The 21,209-nt window shown below is 38.6% G+C and overlaps 1 protein-coding gene and 1 pseudogene across 2 annotated transcripts; both read right to left on the bottom strand.

The window, feature by feature from the left end:
- Positions 1-804: 804 nt before the first annotated feature.
- On the bottom strand, positions 805-3,807 carry LOC143547690 (glyceraldehyde-3-phosphate dehydrogenase, cytosolic-like). Its single transcript, XM_077039051.1, has 11 exons — positions 3,647-3,807; positions 3,542-3,565; positions 3,356-3,456; positions 3,130-3,242; positions 2,946-3,045; positions 2,708-2,854; positions 2,555-2,615; positions 1,691-1,788; positions 1,475-1,617; positions 1,316-1,399; positions 805-1,169 (listed from the first exon to the last, which is right to left on the bottom strand). Exons 1-11 carry the CDS (start codon positions 3,648-3,650, stop codon positions 1,034-1,036), a joined length of 1,011 nt encoding a protein of 336 aa, XP_076895166.1. The 5' UTR covers positions 3,651-3,807; the 3' UTR covers positions 805-1,033.
- Positions 3,808-5,532: 1,725 nt separating this feature from the next.
- LOC143547683 (glyceraldehyde-3-phosphate dehydrogenase, cytosolic-like) lies at positions 5,533-8,847 on the bottom strand (annotated as a pseudogene). The gene is made up of 10 exons (XR_013137816.1): positions 8,796-8,847; positions 8,616-8,716; positions 8,131-8,246; positions 7,947-8,046; positions 7,720-7,866; positions 7,055-7,115; positions 6,859-6,953; positions 6,666-6,811; positions 6,487-6,570; positions 5,533-5,806 (listed from the first exon to the last, which is right to left on the bottom strand). The product of XR_013137816.1 is annotated as a glyceraldehyde-3-phosphate dehydrogenase, cytosolic-like (transcript).
- Positions 8,848-21,209: the final 12,362 nt, after the last annotated feature.

Here is a 21,209-nt window from a genome sequence, read left to right as displayed (position 1 = left end):
GATGATTGATATTACAAGTAGAAAGGAAAAAAAAACTAGATAAGATTCTTGGTAAATAATGTACCAAAAATGCATTTGTAAATATGAGTGAGGAGACAAGAGAAAGAATTGAGATATTTTGTGAAGCCAAATGCCATCTGGTATCCAGAAACACGATCTATTGGAAAGTGTCTTAAGGCTATGCGTAGTGAAAGAGCTACAAATTGAAGCGAATTGTGACACGTGACGTCCAGTCAGTAAGGGATGAGAATTTGTTTTTGGGGTGTAATGGTGTTGTAGGCTAATATATATATACATATATATACCAATATACCACACACAAACATATATAATAATAATAATATAAATATATATACATACATACAATACACACACAGCACATATACATACATATACATCTCCAGGCGATAAGAACAATCCGCCCCCGCCCAAATCGCCCACGGGGGCGGTGTTGTAGCCCCTGTCGCCCCTTTCTCGCCCCAATCCGTAGCCCACTACATATGACCTACTAGTTAGTACCATATCATGCTTTTGAAAAAAAAAATGGTATTAACACAATAAAAACAAACCGTCAAAGCTTAAAACGAAACTAGTTTAGCCAACCCAACCAATCGGCCTGTTCGGTGAGTTTTTCTGAAAACCGTTCAGCATAAAATTTTCATGGCCGAGCGGAACCATGTATATCTTAAGAAGTTGCAAGGTACCAACTTTGGGTTATCGCTAAGCTAATAAATTGATAGAAACAAAAAACAAAAAACAAAAAAAGGTATGGGTTTTTAAACCAAACCATCATCAAAAGCCAGATGTCTTAAAATGCACCATAAAATTTCATAAAACAGGAGTTCACCCACTCCAAAAACAACATAACACCACAAAAAAAAAGTATCTACCTACATTTTAATTGATCCATACCCATCAATGAATAGACATGTAGGACCAAAACACCTTATTCATCTTACCCAACCAACACTTTATTACTCAAAATCTACTTTGTAATGGAACCCACACAACACAACCTGGATGGATAAGAACACTACTTCACAGATGCCATGTGAACGATCAAATCAACGACACGAGAACTGTAACCCCACTCGTTATCGTACCATGCAACCAGCTTCACAAAATTATTATTCAATGCGATCCCAGCCTTCGCGTCGAATATGCTAGACCTGTAACATAACATCACAACTCCACCACTTTAATTTCATTCTTTATGCGTACATTTATTATACGTGGACCACTTGGCAACAAGTAGCCAATTGTTAAAGGAATATCGCAAAAAGATCGAAACAAACATGAAACATTATTCTATTACCTGCTGTCTCCCACAAAGTCAGTGGAGACCAGATCCTCATCAGTGTAGCCCAAGATGCCCTTCAATTTTCCTTCAGATTCCTCCCTGCAAACCAACCCGGCTCGTTAAAAAAAACAAATTAAATAAATTTTTGCATAAGATACAGGATAATATTATTACTTGATTGCAGCTTTGATTTCATCATAGGTGGCAGCCTTTTCCAGCCTCACAGTCAGATCAACAACCGAGACGTCAACAGTTGGGACACGGAATGACATTCCGGTTAGCTTCCCGTTCAATTGAGGGAGCACTTTTCCTACAGCCTGTTACATATTGCACAAAACATTATAATTAGTTATTAACTTATAAGAATTTTAAACTAGAAATCCTGAGTACCTTAGCAGCACCAGTACTGCTGGGAATGATGTTGAATGAAGCAGCTCGTCCACCTCTCCAGTCCTTGGCTGATGGTCCATCAACCGTCTTTTGTGTAGCTGAACCATAATTCAATAAACCATATATTGTCAAAAACAGAAAAAAGAACTACAGTATACACAAGAAGAGATGTGAATAAAACCGAAAAGCGGATCTGCAACTGAAATAGCCGAATCCAAACAAAAGTTGACGGTTTGGTTTAATGTTTAAAAAAATGAATTTTTGTTCGGTTTCAGCATTTCGGGTTTATATGTAATTAGAACTGAACCGAATCAAATTTATAAATTTCATTTTTAATTTTGAATGTTAAGTAATTTAGAAGAATTTAATATATAGCGTACCCCACATATTTTTAGCCCATATGTATAAACTTTAATAATAAATTAACATTTGTTAACAATAAGATTTAGACTCGGATTCATTACTCTGGGCTGATTTTTCTATCGGCCCAAAGTTCTCAAGCGGGAATGGTAAAATTGAAAAAAACCGTAACCGACAAAACGAAACAAACGGTTTTCAAAAACTTTGGTTACGTTTGAGCCCAAACCGATCAACTTGACCAACGCACAAGTATTGGTGCCGAATCAGCGAGTTCCACAGGTTGGGTAATAAGTCAAAATTGGTATGGGTATGGGGCACAACTCAAAAGAAGTTAGGCTGACCCACAACACTTATTTGACTTCTTCTTTTTTTCAAATTATTAATGCCAAAGCTTAAATATAAACCAACTATGTGTGATTAAGCGAGTTAGGTGCCTTACTGCCTTTTAAATTAAATTTAAATGGCTTTTAAACAAAGAAACCAACTAAGACATTGAAAGAATACCAGTGATGGAGTGGACAGTGGTCATAAGACCTTCAACAATACCGAACCTGTCATTAATAACCTGCACATACACGGTTTGATTTAACTTCAAACGGCTTTCAAACAAATTTTAAGTAAAAAACTTGTAAATAAATTATGTTAACGAACACAAACCTTGGCGAGCGGGGCGAGGCAGTTGGTGGTACAGCTGGCGTTTGAAACGATGTGAAGGTCCGATTTGTATTCCTTCTCATTCACACCCACAACAAACATCGGGGCATCCTTACTCGGAGCCGAGATAATAACCTTCTTAGCACCACCCTAAACAATTACAAAATATTGTTACATTTCATTATAAATTTGCATAATAAACACTAGATCAAATTGCTCGATTAAAAATGATATCGGATACCTTCAAATGAGCCGCAGCTTTATCCTTGTCAGTAAAAACACCAGTCGACTCCACAACGTACTCGGCTCCGGTTTGGGCCCATGGGATCTCTTCCGGGTTCCTTAAATGATTTCAAAACAAAATTATCAATAATTACCTAACAAAACTAATATAATATAAAGAACACATAAAATATTATATGCACCTGGAACCGAAAACCGTCACGGGTTTCTCACCGAAAAGAAGGGTTTTGTCGTCCTTAACCTTAAGCTCATGGTGCCAGGCACCATGAACACTGTCATACTTAAACATATACGTCTGCACAAATTAATATTACAATCAAAATTACATTCAAACTCAGTAACACCATAATTTAACCTACCCACAGTCTAATGAAGCAAATTATAAGTAATCATAAGTTAAAATTTTACCATGTACTCGACGGAGATAAAGGGATCATTAACAGCAACAAGCTCAACATCATCTCTCTGCAAAGCTACTCGAGCCACCAATCGGCCAATTCTTCCAAACCCTACACGTTTAACTCAAATTAAACCACACCAAATCACTACAGCATAACAACAATGGAGAATAAAGCGTATTATAACATCTAGTACCGTTGATTCCGATCTTGATCTTGCCTACACAACATAAAAAACGCAATCAAAACTCATTCCAAAGTAAAACAAATAATATGAAATAATTAAGTGAAATTAGCGTACCCATGACGGTTGTAGAAGATGGTGGAAATGGAATGGATGTTGACGAAGAGAGAAGAATAATAATAATGGGGGAGTGGAGTGGTTTGTGATGGGTTTAATAGAGTGGGAACCGGTTACCGGGAAAACCGGTGGGTGAAAAGAGTCAATATCAGAAGAGCATGGGGACAACATGAGGTAATCCATGATTTCATTTATTGACCGATAATGTGTGGTGGTCTGTGTGCATTGGATTGGATTTCGTATACTGAAACAGCCGCAGGATGTTTCTGGAAGGGGATAAAAGAGTAACGTAGTAAGGCTGAGGGGTGTGGGGGGCGCGAGAGGGGGCGCGAGTGAGGGCGCCAGCCAATAATATTGTGACGTGTGGCAGAGAGAGAAACTTGATAAGATGGGTGTTGGTTGTGGTGCTCGCGCCCCGGGACATGGTGTGGAGGGCGCGAGAGGGGGCGCGAGCGGTTTTTTTTTATTTTTTTATAAATGTATTAAAAAAAACGTATTATTAAAAAAACTCATAAATTATTTAAAAAAACACACATTAATTAAAAAAACACATTAATATCTAAAAAAAAAAATTAAAGTACTAAAAAAAACATTATTCTTATTCTTCGGCTTGGTCTTCTTCGATCAACCTCTTCCGGATACGTTCCTTTTGTTTTTCCATCAGCATTTGGTCGACCGGATTTAGGTTACTGAAGTCTCTTGTAAGGAAGTCCAAATCTCTCATTCTTTTTTTTCCTTTTTGTCATTAGAGACCACCTCCATGGTTTTGTTGAATTTATTGAGGGATTCAACAAGATCGTTGAGGTTGTGGTTAGTATTTTATGTGATTTTGGGTGTGGTATGTGATATTGGGTTGATATTGGTTTATATAGAGAGAAAATTTTTTTTTTTTAATAACCTTAAAGAGTCAACGGCTCTATTTATTAAAGCCCCAACGGCTATGCACGAATTCCCAAGCCACTTTACGCCCTTTTTCAGCCGTGATCCCCCTTGCGCCTGTCTTGGTCTGCGTGCTCGCGCCCCTCTCGCGCCCCTCTCGCGCCTCGGTGGTGTGGTGCTCGCGCCCCGGGGCGCGAGCGGAAGGGCTTTCGCGCCCCTTCTCGCGCTCCGCACCCCTCAGCCTAAGTTACCAAAATATAAGTATCCTATTAGGGGCATCCTTTACACGTCTCGTATACGGCCTCGTTTAAGTTTATACGAGCGGGGTATAGCTTTATACGAGATGTATAAGGGGTGTTTAATGTCTCTAGAAAGCCCTAAATATAAAGTGTAAAGACGAATTGTGTTAAGAATTAATTCATTTTTTTTTGTTTTCGATATATGTGAATTTCTTGTCCAAAATATTTTTAAGTTTCTAAAAAAGAGTGTAGCGAGTCATGCACATTAACATATTGACGTTAAAAAACTGTAACTTTGTTTTCAGTATGATCCAATTTTCCATTCAAAAGGGGGATTACAACGCAACTTGTTACCCTCTTACTTGACGACTATATCGTAATTGAATCTTTTTATGAAATTATAAAGTGTGTATTTTATTTTCCGGTCCTTTTTTAATAACTATCAATAAAGCCCGGCCACCCGATACATTCACTGGCAAAGGGCCACTCACGTTCGCCTATCGCAAAATGCAAAGGTGACCCCACCCTCTGAAATCTCATTATAGTAAACCCGACATGGTCACGAGTCGTTAATCACGAAATTAGAATATAGCATATTAGGATATAAGATAAGATTACTTTATAATTATTCAAATTGTATATGAATTAGGTTTTCTTTTGTAATTAACTTTATCTTATAATCCGTTAATCAATAATATACATTACACGATACCGAACGAGTTTTCATTGTTTACAAGCATATACCTTTGGAGTTTAAAGCAAACACTAGCAACCCGTTTATTTCCATGTGAATAACCCTAAACACATATAGGATCAAGACACCTTATTCAACACTTTATTACATAGCCAACTCAAAATCTAGCTAGTTCTTGATGGAAGCTGGATAAGAAGACATCCTCACAAAGTTTACTTCACAGATGCCATGTGAGCAATCAAATCGACGACACGACAACTGTAACCCCACTCGTTATCATACCACGCAACAAGCTTCACAAAATTCTTATTCAATGCAATCCCGGCCTTGGCATCGAATATGCTAGACCTGTGGACCAAATAGTAAAAACAATCTTGAGCAAAAAAATTAATACAAGAAAACTAAGTACACTACATGTATTACCAAAATAGTCGTTATTTTTTTTAAAAAAATTATCATCTTAACCTTTAAAAATCTTTTCTTTAAAAAAAAATCTATCAATATTAGACGTGCGGGATTTTTCGTAACTTAGCGCAAATGTTGTCACGTATATTGTTGTGATTGGTTTTCTATATAACTAAAGTATTTACAACGGTTAAATCCCTAGTTTAAAATGAAAATTCCAAGCCTGTAGATTATTATGGAGACAATATCAACACCATCCCAAAAGTGCACACAACATGCATTTCACGATATTTGGGTTGCATGAGACCTATACGACTTTTGCAACCACAAACTTGTCACATTATACGGATCCTATAAAGCAAATTTATATCATATGGTCCGTATAACTTTTGACACAGCAAACCACTCTCACATCAACCATTTTCTAGTAAAGTATTGAGCTTATATATCACCTTATGCATGATTGTATGAACATTTTCGCCATGTCATAGGAGCCGTATAGGGTGATACAACTCTTATGAATTGGTGAAAAAGTTCTACAACCCGTATTTTTTGTCAGAGGTGTATGAGTGTATGATAGTATGTCAATGGTGTGCGTATAGCGTCCTAGATAATTCCTTTACCTGCTATCTCCAATAAAGTCTGTGGAAACAAGGTCCTCGTCAATGTAACCCAAGATCCCCTTCAATTTCCCTTCCGATTCCTCCCTGAAACTCAGCCGTAACCATCACAATCATAGATAAAACAAAATCTTAATATTTTCCATAATATATAGCATATGTATATATATATATATGCTTACTTGATAGCAGCTTTGATTTCATCATAAGTAGCAGCCTTTTCCAGCCTCACTGTCATATCAACCACCGAGGAATCGATGGTTGGGACACGAAACGCCATTCCAGTCAACTTCCCGTTCAATTCGGGGAGCACTTTTCCAACAGACTGCTTCATAAAAATATAATAATCTGCCAAAAATTAACATAATTTGAAACTTTTGCACCGGTTGTCGTAGGAATGATATTGAATGAAGCAGCTCTTCCGAATCTCCAGTCCTTGATTGATGGTCCGTCAATGGTCTTCTGTGTTGCTGAATCATAAATCATCAACAATGGTTAAACTATCAGAAAATGACTACAAGTATTGGCCATGGTGACGAAATGAACGGATCCTTGTAGGTTAAAAACGTACCAGTGATGGAGTGTAGAGTGGTCATAAGACCCTCAACGATACCGAACCTGTTGTTTATAACCTGCATACACATGGTTCAACTGTTAGCCGAGTTCATTATCTATTATACTTATTATTACTCCCTCCGTCCTATTAAAAGTGTTCATATTTATTTGTTCCATTACAAATGTCCACTTTCAAAATTTATTAGCCAATTTTCAAATTTACCCTTAAACACACACACATAGCATTAATAAACAATACTAATGGATCTAATTTCCAAGGGCATTATTGTCATTGGTAAGTAAAAAAAAAGTAATTATTCAATCTATATAATCTATATTGAAATTTGTGTTTTTCAACAATGACACTATAAGAGGGACGGATGGAGTGTATTTTTGTTATTGTGTATCTTTAAGTTGATTGTTAGTCATTATTGATTTATTTTTGTATAGGGTCCCAATATATTGCATGTATCGAAAGAAGTAAAATCTTGACCATGTTTCACAAGAGGGAGGTCGACGCTGTCAATGAGTTCTCTTGAAGAGATCTCCATTAGTATTTCGATATGAAACGGCTAATGGGAGATCTCTAAGAGACTCCATTGACAATGACAGCCGGTTTCTCAAGCGGTCGTCATTGGCAATTGCGGCATTGCCCTTGTGAAACAAGGTTAATTAATCTACCTTGGCGAGAGGGGCAAGGCAATTGGTGGTACAACTAGCGTTTGAAACGACGTGAAGGTCTGAAGTGTATTTCTTCTCGTTCACACCCATAACAAACATGGGAGCATCCTTACTAGGGCCCGAAATGACCACCTTCTTAGCACCACCCTATACAAATTAAGGGTAAAATAAAATTAATCGCGTATAAGAAAACGATTGAGAACGAGTGACATTAGATCGATCGATACCTTCAGATGAGCAGCGGCTTTGTCCTTGTTAGTAAAAACTCCGTTGGATTCAACAACGTACTAGGCTCCAGTTTCACCCCATGGGATATCTTCTGGGTTCCTTTAAAACAAATATTATTCAACAAGTTAATACCTTGCATGTGAACTGTACTAAAAGTAAAGGACAACTGAAGGGTGGGTGCACCTGAAACCGAAAACCGTCACGGGTTTCTCACCGAAAAGAAGGGTTTTCTCGTTCTTAGCTTTGAGCTCATGGTGCTTCCAAGCACCATGAACACTATCATACTTAAACATATATGTCTGCACAAATAATTTGTGTCTAAGTTACTTTCAAACTCAGTAATTCACACGTTAAGCTATAAGACGCGGGTACAAGTTTAGAAGTTGAGGTACCAAGGCTGCATTTCAATAAGTGTCGAGTATATCGTGACATTTGTTAATTTATACTTTTGTTTTCCTTTAAAATTATTAAATTATAATGTCTTATAAAAGAACGAATACGGTGTTGCGTATCTACATTTCATATAAATTTTATAAAAAACGGAACTATACAAAATATAAATTGTCATGACAACTATAGAACGTTATATTTGATACAACTCCGATGTTTTAAATAATTATATCGAAACATAAATAAAAACAAACGCTAAGCAACACAAAGTTACAAACCATGTATTCCACGGAGATAAAGGGATCATTAATGGCAACAAGTTCAACATCATCTCTCTGCAAAACCACTCGAGCCACTAATCGACCGATTCTTCCAAACCCTACATGCTAACTCAAATTAAACCACACCAAATCACTCCAAAAACAACAATGGAAAATAAACCGTATCACATTTAGTACCGTTGATTCCGATCTTGATCTTGCCTAAACACCAAATAAAAAAAACAAAGCAAAAAAACAATTTTATTGGTAAAATGAAGAATATATGTTAGATCATATCTGAAATGATTTGATGAACATTAGCGTACCCATGGTGTTTGTGGAAGATAATTAAAAAAAGTGCGCAATGGATGTCAACAAAGAGAACACGATGGCTAAGTGGAGAGGTTTGCATTGGGTTTTATAGGTGAGAAACCGAATACGAGGTATGGCAAATATGCCACCAGAAGATACTACATAGGACAGTATATATGAGCTAATCAATGATTTCATTTGTTAGACCGTAAAAGCCGCCAGATTCTATTTATTATATTTTTTATTATGCACACCCTTAACAGCTCTCAAATCGATCACGTAATTTAATATTATTAATATTAGCTCATGTATAGCGGTAACACTTTATATTGGGTTTTGTGTGACACGTGACGTCTTAGTTAAAAATGGAGAGTTGCAAAAAAATGATGTAGTAATAAAAAACCTCAAAACTCTCATGTAATTATTACCATTTTCTTCATTCTCTCTCACAAACCACCCTTGTCTACACAACGGTGCAACCCAAAACATTGCTCAAACCCGAGGCGTGTAGGGGGCATTTTGGAGGCCAAAACGCTCCACTACACATGGTCTTTATAGTGTCGTGTTATCTCCTTCTTTTTTCTTCTTGTGGACCCAATGATTCCATGACCGACTTTGTTATAAGGATGTCAATATGAATATAGAGGTAATGATTCAACTTGCTTGTATGATTTGAGATTATTGTTAAGTTGATATATGAGACATGTAAAGAGAAAGAAATGAACAGGGGAGGCCCTACACTTGTGGCCGTACATTTGTGGTGTTGGGGTCGGTCGCACTATGTAAAAAAAAAGTTAAAAGTATATAAATATTAAAATCCCTTATGAAAATTTGACAATGACCCCCTTCGACCCCCTTCGACCCCTGTGAGAAAATTTCTTAGGTCCGTCGTTGCAAATGAAAACAATAAAATTTGATAAAGTGATTCAACTATGAACTCGAGTTCTGAGTTAATATCGATTTGACTTAATTTTACTCATTAAAGAAATGTACACACAACTTTAATATATGATAGTTCAAATATATTTCGTTGCAATTAGTCTATTATTAAACATGAAAATAACTATAACATTTTAACTAGGCTACTTGATGGTCAATATTTGGAGTCAAGCCCACAGGTTCTACTAACCAAACCATGTTCAAGAAGTCATCATATTTTCTAGAACTTGTTTAAAATTCATATTTATAGTAAAATAAAAAGCATATATATTAAAATCTTGTCAAATGTAAGGCCCAACTTAGTGGGGGACGAACTTGAATTTGTTGGGCGATGTTAGCCTCCCTGCCGATATATGGGGTGTAACATCACGTAAATTTCAGGTAAAAAATGTTAATTTATAAAGTCAAGGGACTAATTCTGTCAATTTTCAAACTTCAGAGACTAAAATGAAAAATCTGATTTCTTGACCCATCGCGCTACGCGACAGGTCAAGAAAGACAACCATCGCGTACCGCGATGGGTTGTCTGACAGGTTTTGACACGTGTGCCACGTGGCACACGGTGGCAACGCCTGCCGCCACGTGGCAACACGTCCGCCATGTGTCGCCACGTGGCTCGGCGCCTGCCACGTGTCTAGTGGTGACTGGCCAAGCCTAGTCGCGGTACGCGACAGGCTAAAGCCAAGTCCCATCGCGTACCGCGAAGGGATCAAATTTTGGCTATAAATAGGGGGGTCACGACATTGATCCTCTCACACCTCAAAATCACATACATACTCTCTCACTACTCTCTCTCTAAACCTCGAAGTTCGTGCCCACGATCCACCCCGTTAAACGTGCCCAGTTACCTCGTTTTCCGTGCCCATTACCTCGATATATGTACCACCTACCGACGACGTTCCAAGTAAGGAGGAAGTGCTGCTCCGACATCCCGACGAGTGTCTCGAAGTGCGTGCCGAAGAGTGTTGGTGTCTCGATAAACGTGTGTTGATAAGAAGAGATAGAGTCGAAGTGCTGCCAAAGGGTCAAGGGTATTTCTAAGCCGAGCAAGGTAGGCATAATGCCCGACCAAAATAAATATTAAAATATTACAACGGCTTAATACCCCAAGTCGAAGTTATTCTCTATAAACAAAGAAATATATAACAAGAAAATAAAGAAAAGAAAGATAAAATATATATATATATATATATATATATATAATTATTCTTTGTTATGAAATAAATTATTTAAGTATAATGAGTATACTTAAATAATAAAGAATACGTTTCTTAAAGAAGAAGAAACGTCGGGTTTTATAAATAAATTAAAGGTTTATAAATATTACTTTTCAACTAAAGGTTTTAAAGTAAAATGAAATAATGAACTAAAGGTTCATCGAGATAAATAAGACTAGAGGTCTTAAAGCCGGATCGTGTATCCGACTAACAAAGGTTATACTCGTACTATAGGTGCGAGATAGCAAGAGAAGAACTTACGGACGGTGTTGGAAACCGATCCCTATCAAAAAGTGAATAAGCCCCACTTCTACAAACTTGTTTTCAAACAAACAAAGGTGTTATGTGTAAAACTTTACATGAGGCTACGTGTCTCTAAAAACATTATAAATTAGAGTATAAGCCAGCCCTCAGGCTATGGTATACGTTTGTCTGGATCCTTACATATGTGGAACGCGGTGGGCACATCGCACCACGCTTGGTCACGACCTCCAGCCACGATGGGCCGGACCTAAGTTATGTCCGAGTGAGACTGACCATGTGTATATTTATGGTACCTAAGTTATGTCGAAACGCTGCGGTGTTTTGCTGAGGTGACCTAGTGCAGAGACTTGAGTTTATAATGATGTTTGTTTTAAACTTGATTATTCCTAAGCCAAGATGGGCCGAGATTTACGTAGTCTCGAGGCGTAATTAAGTAAAGAAAATATTTTAGCGTCAGCATATTCATCAGCATTCGTTGCTGACGTATTTTATAACATTTTGCAGGTAATCAGGAATAGAGCTTGAGGACGAAGAAAGCTCAAGTATCCGATGGCTCGGATAATTTTGTGTAAATATTAAAATATGTTGATTTTGTAAACTTATAAACAAGTGAATACTAAACGAGACTTTTGTCTCGTTTTTTGTAATGTAAATATTTTATAATATCGATCCTTATGTTTTTATAACGACTTCCGCTTTAACCGCTACTCTTATTTAATTACAAATATGGTACCAACTATGGTTCACACTCCTAGGCCTAGAATGGGGGTGTGACAGGTTGGTATCAGAGCCATCGATTTTAGCGAATTGGGTATCATAAAACAATACCCAAGCTTCAATTCAAGCATAAGGAAATATTTACTTGTTTATTTGAATAGGGATAAGATTGGTTGGTAACACTTTCTTTCCCTCTCCACAATCTAAACTACCCATCAAATATGTCTTATGAGAAGTTAATGGAATATTATGACAAGGAAGTAAGAAGAGCGAAGAAGTACTACAAGTTCCCAAGAGACATCATGAGCAAAGACTACTTTGAATCATTCTTCAACGAAGAACATAATCAACATCCTAATCCAAGTCCAATCTATCACCTAGATAACACTCCACATCAAACATACCAAACCCCAAGGCATTCAAGCTATCATCCGACAAGCCTACCGATGTATCAACCATCCGAAATACCGACATACCATCCTTCTGAAATTCCCACCTATTATCCATCCGGAAGTTCAGCACACTTACCACCGATCCTCATCATTCGTATGCTTTCCTCTCCAACTTACCAATCAAGGAAGAACCGAAATCTTCTTCATCCTCCGACTGGATGCAATGCCACTCCGATCAACGAAGGTGGCATACCGGTAATTCAACAATGGATTCTGCTAATTTCCGTGTCAACAAGGAAGGACCATCTCACAAACCCAAGATAAGAGTGACGATGCCATACGAGAAGATACACATACCGGCAATGACTGAAGAGGAACCAGAAGAAGAATCAGAAGAGGAACCAGGAGAGAAACCGGAAGAAGAAACCGACCCCGAGGAAGAATACCCGGACAATCCGAATGAGGTAACCACACCGGAATAAGAACAACATTCAACCCCAAGCTATGGTTCTGTCGACCCATACATGAAATTTCTGCATGAACTCAAGGGAAAGGCGTCGTCAAGTTTCCCGTCATATCAAGGCAAGATTCCATCCATTGAAGAACAGGCCAAGGAGATTCGTGAACAGAATGAAGCAGCCGATGCATTCTTCATTTTTCCCTCTGAAGAGACTGCAACTCCATACCCTGATCCCAAGAACCACTATGACATTGTGATGATAGGTTACCGCGACCCACCTCCAAGATATGGGTATCCGACTGACATGCCTCAGTCCCAGGAGGAGCATTTGGACCGAGCCTTACACGAAACTGATGACCTTAGGAAAAAGATTGCTATGGATGAGAAGAAAAAGAAGAAGATAGGAGGCAAGCTTTTTCGCAAATGCAACAAGCTCACCAAATTTGTGAAGAAGTTTATAAAGGATTGAGAAAATGAAGATGACGTGTTTAAGAGATGAAGTTATGTGTGTAATATAGTTTGTATGATATGTGTGATGTATGTATCGTATGTAATAAGGATAGGATCTATAAGTTTGTTGTAACAATAATATACATATCAATTATGATATGTATATGAATGTGAAATAAATAAACTTGTATATTAAGAAAAGAAATGTGTTAAAATTTCAGATAAAGAGAATAAAAGATAAAAATATGTCTCGACAAAGTGATAATCGAGAGGCCTCCCGAAAGGAAGCCGAAAGACATGCAGCAAAAGGGAAAGGTCCCGAGAAAGAGGAACCAATTCCCGACAAATATATGAATCAAATACAACAAATGATCAGAAAAGTTGTTCGAGAAGAATCTGAAAATAGATCACGATCTAGACAAACAAAACATACTCATTCTGAAAATCCTTCTCGAAAATCTGTTTCTAAACCTCGTACTCGACCTTCACGAGAGGAAGAGAGCGAACATGAATCAAACGCTAATGTAGGGGTTCGTAAAGAACTTAAGAAACTCAAGATAGGAGGATGTTCGTTCAAAGACTTTAAGTATTATGGACCGAAGGAATTTCACGGTGATAAGGGAGCCATCAACACCGTAAGGTGGATTGAAGCGATGGAGACGATTGTTATCACGAGCAAGTGTACGGAGGAGGAAAAGATCCAATACTCCGCCCTGATGTTTAAAGGCGAAGCACTCGAATGGTGGAATACGCTTATGATTAGTAGAGGAAGGGAAGTGATGTATAGTTTGTCATGGAATGAGTTCAAGGAGTTATTGATGTCCAAGTTATGTCCAATGCATGAGACAGACTAGATCCAAACTAAGTTCTTGGCTCACAAGGTTGTTGGAACAAACCTTCGTGAGTATAACATGAAATTCCACGAGTATTGTCGTTTAGTTCCCCAGCTGGTTACCCCCGAATCCAGCAAAGTTACACGTTATATTTGGGGACTACCTCGGGAAATTCGTGATATGGTAAGATCGCACTTACCACAAACCGCTGACTCCGCCATGGAGTTGGCTGGGTACTTAATGGGCGAAATGATCCGCAATAAAGAAGAAGATAGAAAGGTGGTAACGACTCATGACTCAAGGAAAGGTGGAGATACCCGCTTCAAGGGTAAAGATCAACGAAGTTCTAGCTCCAATCTTGGCATCCCTCAATGTAAAACTTGTAAGAAATATCATAGAGGTAGATGCAACTTTGCTTCTCGAGTCTGTGAATCATGTAACCGACCCGGCCACGCTACGGCCGATTGTTGGAAGAAGAAGATGACCTGCTGTAATTGTAAGGAGATGGGACATCTCAGTTTTGAGTGTCCCAAGAATAAGCCCACGACTGGTGGTGCGGGTGGTAGCGGTCAGAAGAACGAGCCCAAGAAGGGCAATGCAAGAGTCTTCGTTCTTGATACAAAGAAAGCGGTCGACACACCGGAAACCATCACCGGTACGTTCCTTGTTAACAACTCTTATGCTAGAGTCTTGTTTGATTCGGGTGCCAACTTAAGTTTTATAGATTATAAGTTTTGTAGTCTATTGAACGAATCTTTAATCAAACTTAACAAAACTCTAAGCGTCGAGACCGCTAGTGGCAAAACTGTTAAAATTACCGAAGCTTTAGAAAACGGAAAAAATCCTATTAGGCGGTTATGTTTTGCCTATTCTATTATTACCTATGACTCTTGTTGGTTTTGATGTTGTATTGGGTATGGACTGGTTATCCGACAACCATGCTCGTATCCTTTGCAATAGCAAGACCGTTGAACTACAAGCCCTGGATAGACGAACTATTCGAATTGAAGAGGATAAAGACGCTGGCCGAGTTACCCTAATCTCCATGATAAGGGCTAACAAGTGTTTAAACCAAGGATGCTTAGCATTCATGGCCTACGTCACCGAGGAATTTAAACCCAAAGAAATTAAAGATGTTCCTGTTGTTTCTGAATATGCCGATGTATTTCCCGATGAACTCTCCGGCATTCCTCCCGATCGTGAAGTAGAGTTTAGAGTCGATCTCATTCCTGGTACTGCCCCGATCGCCAAGGCTCCGTATCGCCTCGCGCCAACCGAGATGAAGGAATTGAAGAAACAATTAGACGAGCCTCTCGAAAAAGGTTTTATACGACCGAGTTCATCACCATGGGGAGCGCCAATACTTTTCGTCAATAAGAAGGATGGATCCATGCGCATGTGCATCAACTACCGAGCTCTCAACAAAGTAACAATCAAGAATCGTTATCCACTCCCTAGAATCGACTACCTTTTCGATCAACTTCAAGGTGCTAGCTATTTTTCAAAAATCGATCTTCGTTTTGGCTATCACCAACTTAAAGTTCAATCCGAAGACATTCCGAAAACCGCTTTTCGAACAAGGTATGGCCATTATGAGTTCACTGTTATGCCATTCGGACTTACTAATGCGCCAGCCGCGTTCATGGATATGATGAACCGAATCTGTAAGCCTTACTTGGATAAATTTGTTCTCGACGACATGCTCATTTATTCTAAGTCTAAGGACGATCATGAAAATCATCTTCGAACCCTACTTGAAATTCTTAGGACCGAGAAATTGTACGCAAAGTTCTCGAAATGAGAGTTCTGGTTGCACGAGGTGCAATTTCTTGGTCACATCATAAACGTTAACGGTATTCAAGTGGACCCCGCTAAGATTGAAGCTATCTCTAAGTGGGAGGTCCCAAATTCTCCAACTGAGATTCGAAGTTTCTTGGGATTGGCCGGCTACTACCGTAGGTTCATCGAAAACTTTTCACGAATCGCTGTTCCCCTAACTTCTTTAACTCGTAAAAATATTAAGTATGAATGGGGAACAAAGCAACAAGAGGCGCTCGATATGCTTAAACAAAAGCTTACCCAAGCTCCTATACTGGCTCTGCCAGATTGTACCGAAGATTTCGTTGTCTTTAGTGATGCATCTCATTCCGGTTTGGGATGTGTATTAATGCAACGAAAGAAATTAATCGCCTACGCCTCTCGTCAACTCAAGGTGCACAGAAGAACTATGCAACTCACGATCTAGAGTTAGGCGCCATAATATTTGCACTTAAGATATGGAGGCACTATCTCTATGGAGTAAAATTTATCGTGTACACTGATCATAAAAGTTTGAAACATATCTTTGAGCAAAAAAGAGCTTAATATGCGCCAACGACGCTGGATGGAAACTCTTAACGACTACGACTGTGAAATCATTTATCACGAAGGTAAAGCCAACGTTGTGGCCGACGCCTTAAGTCGTAAAGAGCACGAAAAGCCAAAAAGAGTCAGAGCGTTAAGGCTAGAACTTCAAATCGATCTTATCGACCAAATCAAATCTGCTCAAACTCAAGCGATCAATGAAAACAAGATCTCCGATGAAAAACGTAACGGCACCATTGACTCGCTCGTCAAAAGTGACGATGGTATCCTTAGAATGAGAAACCGGATTTGGGTACCAATCATTGGGGACTTACGTGAGAAGATTCTAAACGAAGCTCATAAATCCAAGTATATAATGCACCCCGGTAGTGACAAAATGTATCAAAACCTTAAGTCAAACTACTGGTGGAATGGGATGAAAAAGGACATCGCTTCGCATGTTGCGAAATGTCTAACTTGTTTGAAAGTCAAGGCTGAACACCAAAAGCCTTCGGGATTGCTTCAGCAACCCGAACTTCCTGTATGGAAGTGGGAGTTAATAACAATGGACTTCATAACCAAACTCCCGAAAACGACTCGACAACATAATGCTATATGGGTGATTGTGGATCGCTTAACAAAATCCGCACACTTCATTCCTATCAATGAGTCGTACTCAATGGATAGATTAGCACGTATCTATGTGAACAACATCGTTGCTTTGCATGGAGTACCGCTATCTATAATCTCCGATCGAGACAGTCGCTTCACGTCTCATTTTTGGAAAAGCTTCCAACAAGCACTCGGTACAAAGTTAAACCTTAGAACCGCCTATCATCCACAAACTGATGGGCAAAGCGAAAGAACAATTCAAACGTTGGAAGATATGCTCCGCGCTTGTGTGATAGACTTAGGTGGAAGTTGGGATGACCACTTACCCCTAATGGAATTTTCGTATAACAATAGTTATCACTCGAGCATTCAAGCCGCACCATTCGAGGCATTATATGGTCGAAAATGTAGAACGCCTGTGTGCTAGTCTGAAACCGGAGATAATCAATTGTCTGGACCCGAAATAGTCCAAGAAACCACCGACAAAGTTCTACAAATCCGCAAACGACTTAAAACGACACGTGATCGCTAAAAGAGTTACGCCGATGTCCGTCGTAAGCCGTTAGAGTTTAGTGTCGGTGAAAAAGTTATTTTGAAAGTCTCGCCGTGGAAAGGCGTAGTCCGTTTCGGCAAGAAAGGCAAACTAAGTCCTCGATTCGTTGAACCATTCGAGGTACTTGAACGAATTGGTACCGTCGCACACCGTTTGCGACTACCCGAGGAAATGCAAGGGATACACGATGTATTCCATGTTTCGAATTTGCGTAAGTGTCTAGCCGACGAATCTCTTTCGATGCCCCTAAAAGATGTAGAAATTAACGAGAACTTAAAATTCATTGAAAGACCAATTCAAATTGAAGATTCGAAAACTATGAAACTTAAAAGACGAACCTTGAAAATCGTGAAAGTAAGATGGGACTCACGAAGAGGGCCTGAGTATACTTGGGAACTCGAGTCCTAGATGAGAAAGAAATACCCCCACTTGTTCTCGTAAGCAATCTCGAGGACGAGATTTATTTCAAGGTGGGGAGGATGTAACATCACGTAAATTTCGGGGCAAAAATGTCAATTTTCAAAGTCAATGGACTAATTCTGCCAATTTCCAAACTTCAGGTACTAAAATGAAAAATCTGATTTCATGACCCAGCGCGCTCGCGACAGGTCAAGAAAGACAACCATCGCGTACCGCGATGGGTTGTCTGACAGGTATTGACACGTGTGCCACGTGGCACACGGTGGCAACGCCTGCCGCCATGTGTCACCACGTGGCAACACGTCCGCCACGTGTCGCTACGTGGCTCGGCGCCTGCCACGTGTTGACACGTGGCATGTCTAGTGGTGACTGGCCAAGCCTAGTCGCGGTACGCGACAGGCTAAAGCCAAGTCCCATCGCGTACCGCGATGGGATCAAATTTTGGCTATAAATAGAGGAGTCACGGCATTGATCCTCTCACACTTCAAAATCACATACATACTCTCTCACTACCCTCTCTATAAACCTCGAAGTTCGTGCCCACGATCCACCCCGTTAAACGTGCCCCGTTACCTCGTTTTCCGTGCCCATTACCTCGATATATGTACCACCTACCGACGACGTTCCAAGTAAGGAGGAAGTGCTGCTCCGACACCCCGACGAGTTTCTCGAAGTGCGTGCCGAAGAGTGTTGGTGTCTCGATAAACGTGTGTTGATAAGAAGAGATAGAGTCGAAGTGCTGCCCGAGTGTCGAGGGTATTTCTAAGCCGAGCAAGGTAGGCATAATGCCCGACCAAAATAAATATTAAAATATTACAACGGCTTAATACCCCAAATCGAAGTTATTCTCGATAAACAAAGAAATATATAACAAAGAAAATAAAGAAAAGTAAGATAAAATATATATATATATATATATATATAATTATTCTTTGTTATGAAATATATTATTTAAGTATAATGAGTATACTTAAATAATAAAGAATACGTTTCTTAAAGAAGAAGAAACGTCGGGTTTTATAAATAAACTAAAGGTTTATAAATATTACTTTTCAACTAAAGGTTTTAAAGTAAAATGAAATAATGAACTAAAGGTTCATCGAGATAAATAAGACTATAGGTCTTAAAGCCGGATCGTGTATCCGACTAACAAAGGTTATACTCGTACTATAGGTGCGAGATAGCAAGAGAAGAACTTACGGACGGTGTTGGAAACCGATCCCTATCAAAAGGTGAATACGCCCCACTTCTATAAACTTGTTTTCAAACAAACAAAGGTGTTATGTGTAAAACTTTACATGAGGCTACGTGTCTCTAAAAACATTATAAATTAGAGTATAAGCCAGCCCTCAGGCTATGGTATACGTTTGTCTGGATCCTTACATATGTGGAACGTGGTGGGCACATCGCACCACGCTTGGTCACGACCTCCAGCCACGATGGGCCGGACCTAAGTTATGTCCGAGTGAGACTGACCATGTGTATATTTATGGTACCTAAGTTATGTCGAAACGTTGCGGTGTTTTGCTGAGGTGACCTAGTGCAGAGACTTGAGTTTATAATGATGTTTGTTTTAAACTTGATTATTCCTAAGCCAAGATGGGCCAAGATTTACGTAGTCTCGAGGCGTAATTAAGTAAAGAAAATATTTTAGCGTCAGCATATTCACTAGCATTCGTTGCTGACGTATTTTATAACATTTTGCAGGTAATCAGGAATAGAGCTTGAGGACGAAGAAAGCTCAAGTATCCGATGGCTAGGATAATTTTGTGTAAATATTAAAATATGTTGATTTTGTAAACTTATAAACAAGTAAATACTAAACGAGACTTTTGTCTCGTCTTTTGTAATGTAAATATTTTATAATATCGATCCTTATGTTTTTATAAAGACTTCCGCTTTAACCGCTACTCTTATTTAATTACAAATATGGTACCAACTATGGTTCACACTCCTAGGCCTAGAATGGGGGTGTGACATGGGGCGACCGGGGGGGGGGATAGATTTCTTGCATGTGTATATTGTGTATGTATGTTAAAATTAATAATTAAAAGGGGGCTACAAAGGGCTACAATACCAATACACCCCTAAAATGAAAATCGCTTATCTGCTAACGTGACGCCACGTGACGAAATTCTTCCCGTTTTGTAACCCTCCACTATACATAGCCTTAGATATCTACCTTGGCTTCGAATTTAACAATTTAGACTCTATGTCTTTATTGTATTTCAGTTATTTCATTTTTTTGTCTAAACTTTGTGTGTTTATTTATAGTTTTAACTTTATTAAGTATTAGATCAATTTTAATTTAAAAATATGATAAAACCTAAATTTAAAACTCGATATAAAATGGCCCCTCATATAACGTTTTATTTATTTAATCTTGTATAAAATTTACTGAGAATTTATCTCTGTTTACATTTTGCACTTTCACTCTAGATGATGAGCATTGTTTAAATGTCTGTTGAATATTGTTTGAAACTAGTATCTCGACCATGTAATTGTCTTGTGTGACATTGTTACATGAAATACGAAATAAACTAAGAAAGTAATCTAATTTTAAGACAAATCAAGTTGAAAACACGTACAAAGGATTAGTAAGGTTTTTATGTACGTATATAGATCAATCAAGTTGAAAAATAATTCATAACGATAAACACGACACCAAAATTTTACGTGATTCATTTCTAGTCTAGGAGCTACATACACGAACTACAACCAAGTTATTTCATTATATTCTGATTCAAGTATTTTAATTGCATAACATTGGTAAAGTAGTAAACATAAGAAAAGATATATGCTAGGGTTAATTAGTATGAAAATAAGAAACATAAACATGGGTCCGTGAAGTCCAAAGACTCTAGATAACCCAAAATTAAAATTCCATGTCAAGTAAAAAACAGAAGGCGTGGATGGGCAATATGACGGTGAGCCTTCGACCTGAATGTAATGAGTTGGGCCTAAAGAGCCTTTGAGTTGCGTCCATCCTCTGTGATCTTTGTAAGATGCACTGGACTACTAGAGTCTGGACAACTACACTATCTTCACAAAAAAATATTCATAATTTTAAAAAAGATTTTATAAGGTTTTAAATAGATAT

This window comes from Bidens hawaiensis, unplaced genomic scaffold (genome assembly GCF_021521415.1).
Source record: "Bidens hawaiensis isolate Kalapana, Puna unplaced genomic scaffold, B.hawaiensis_p1.1 tig00014775_1, whole genome shotgun sequence".
Lineage (NCBI taxonomy): Eukaryota > Viridiplantae > Streptophyta > Magnoliopsida > Asterales > Asteraceae > Bidens > Bidens hawaiensis.
The sequence above is the reverse complement of the archived record's forward strand: the minus strand, read 5'-3'. Positions and strand labels throughout refer to the sequence as shown.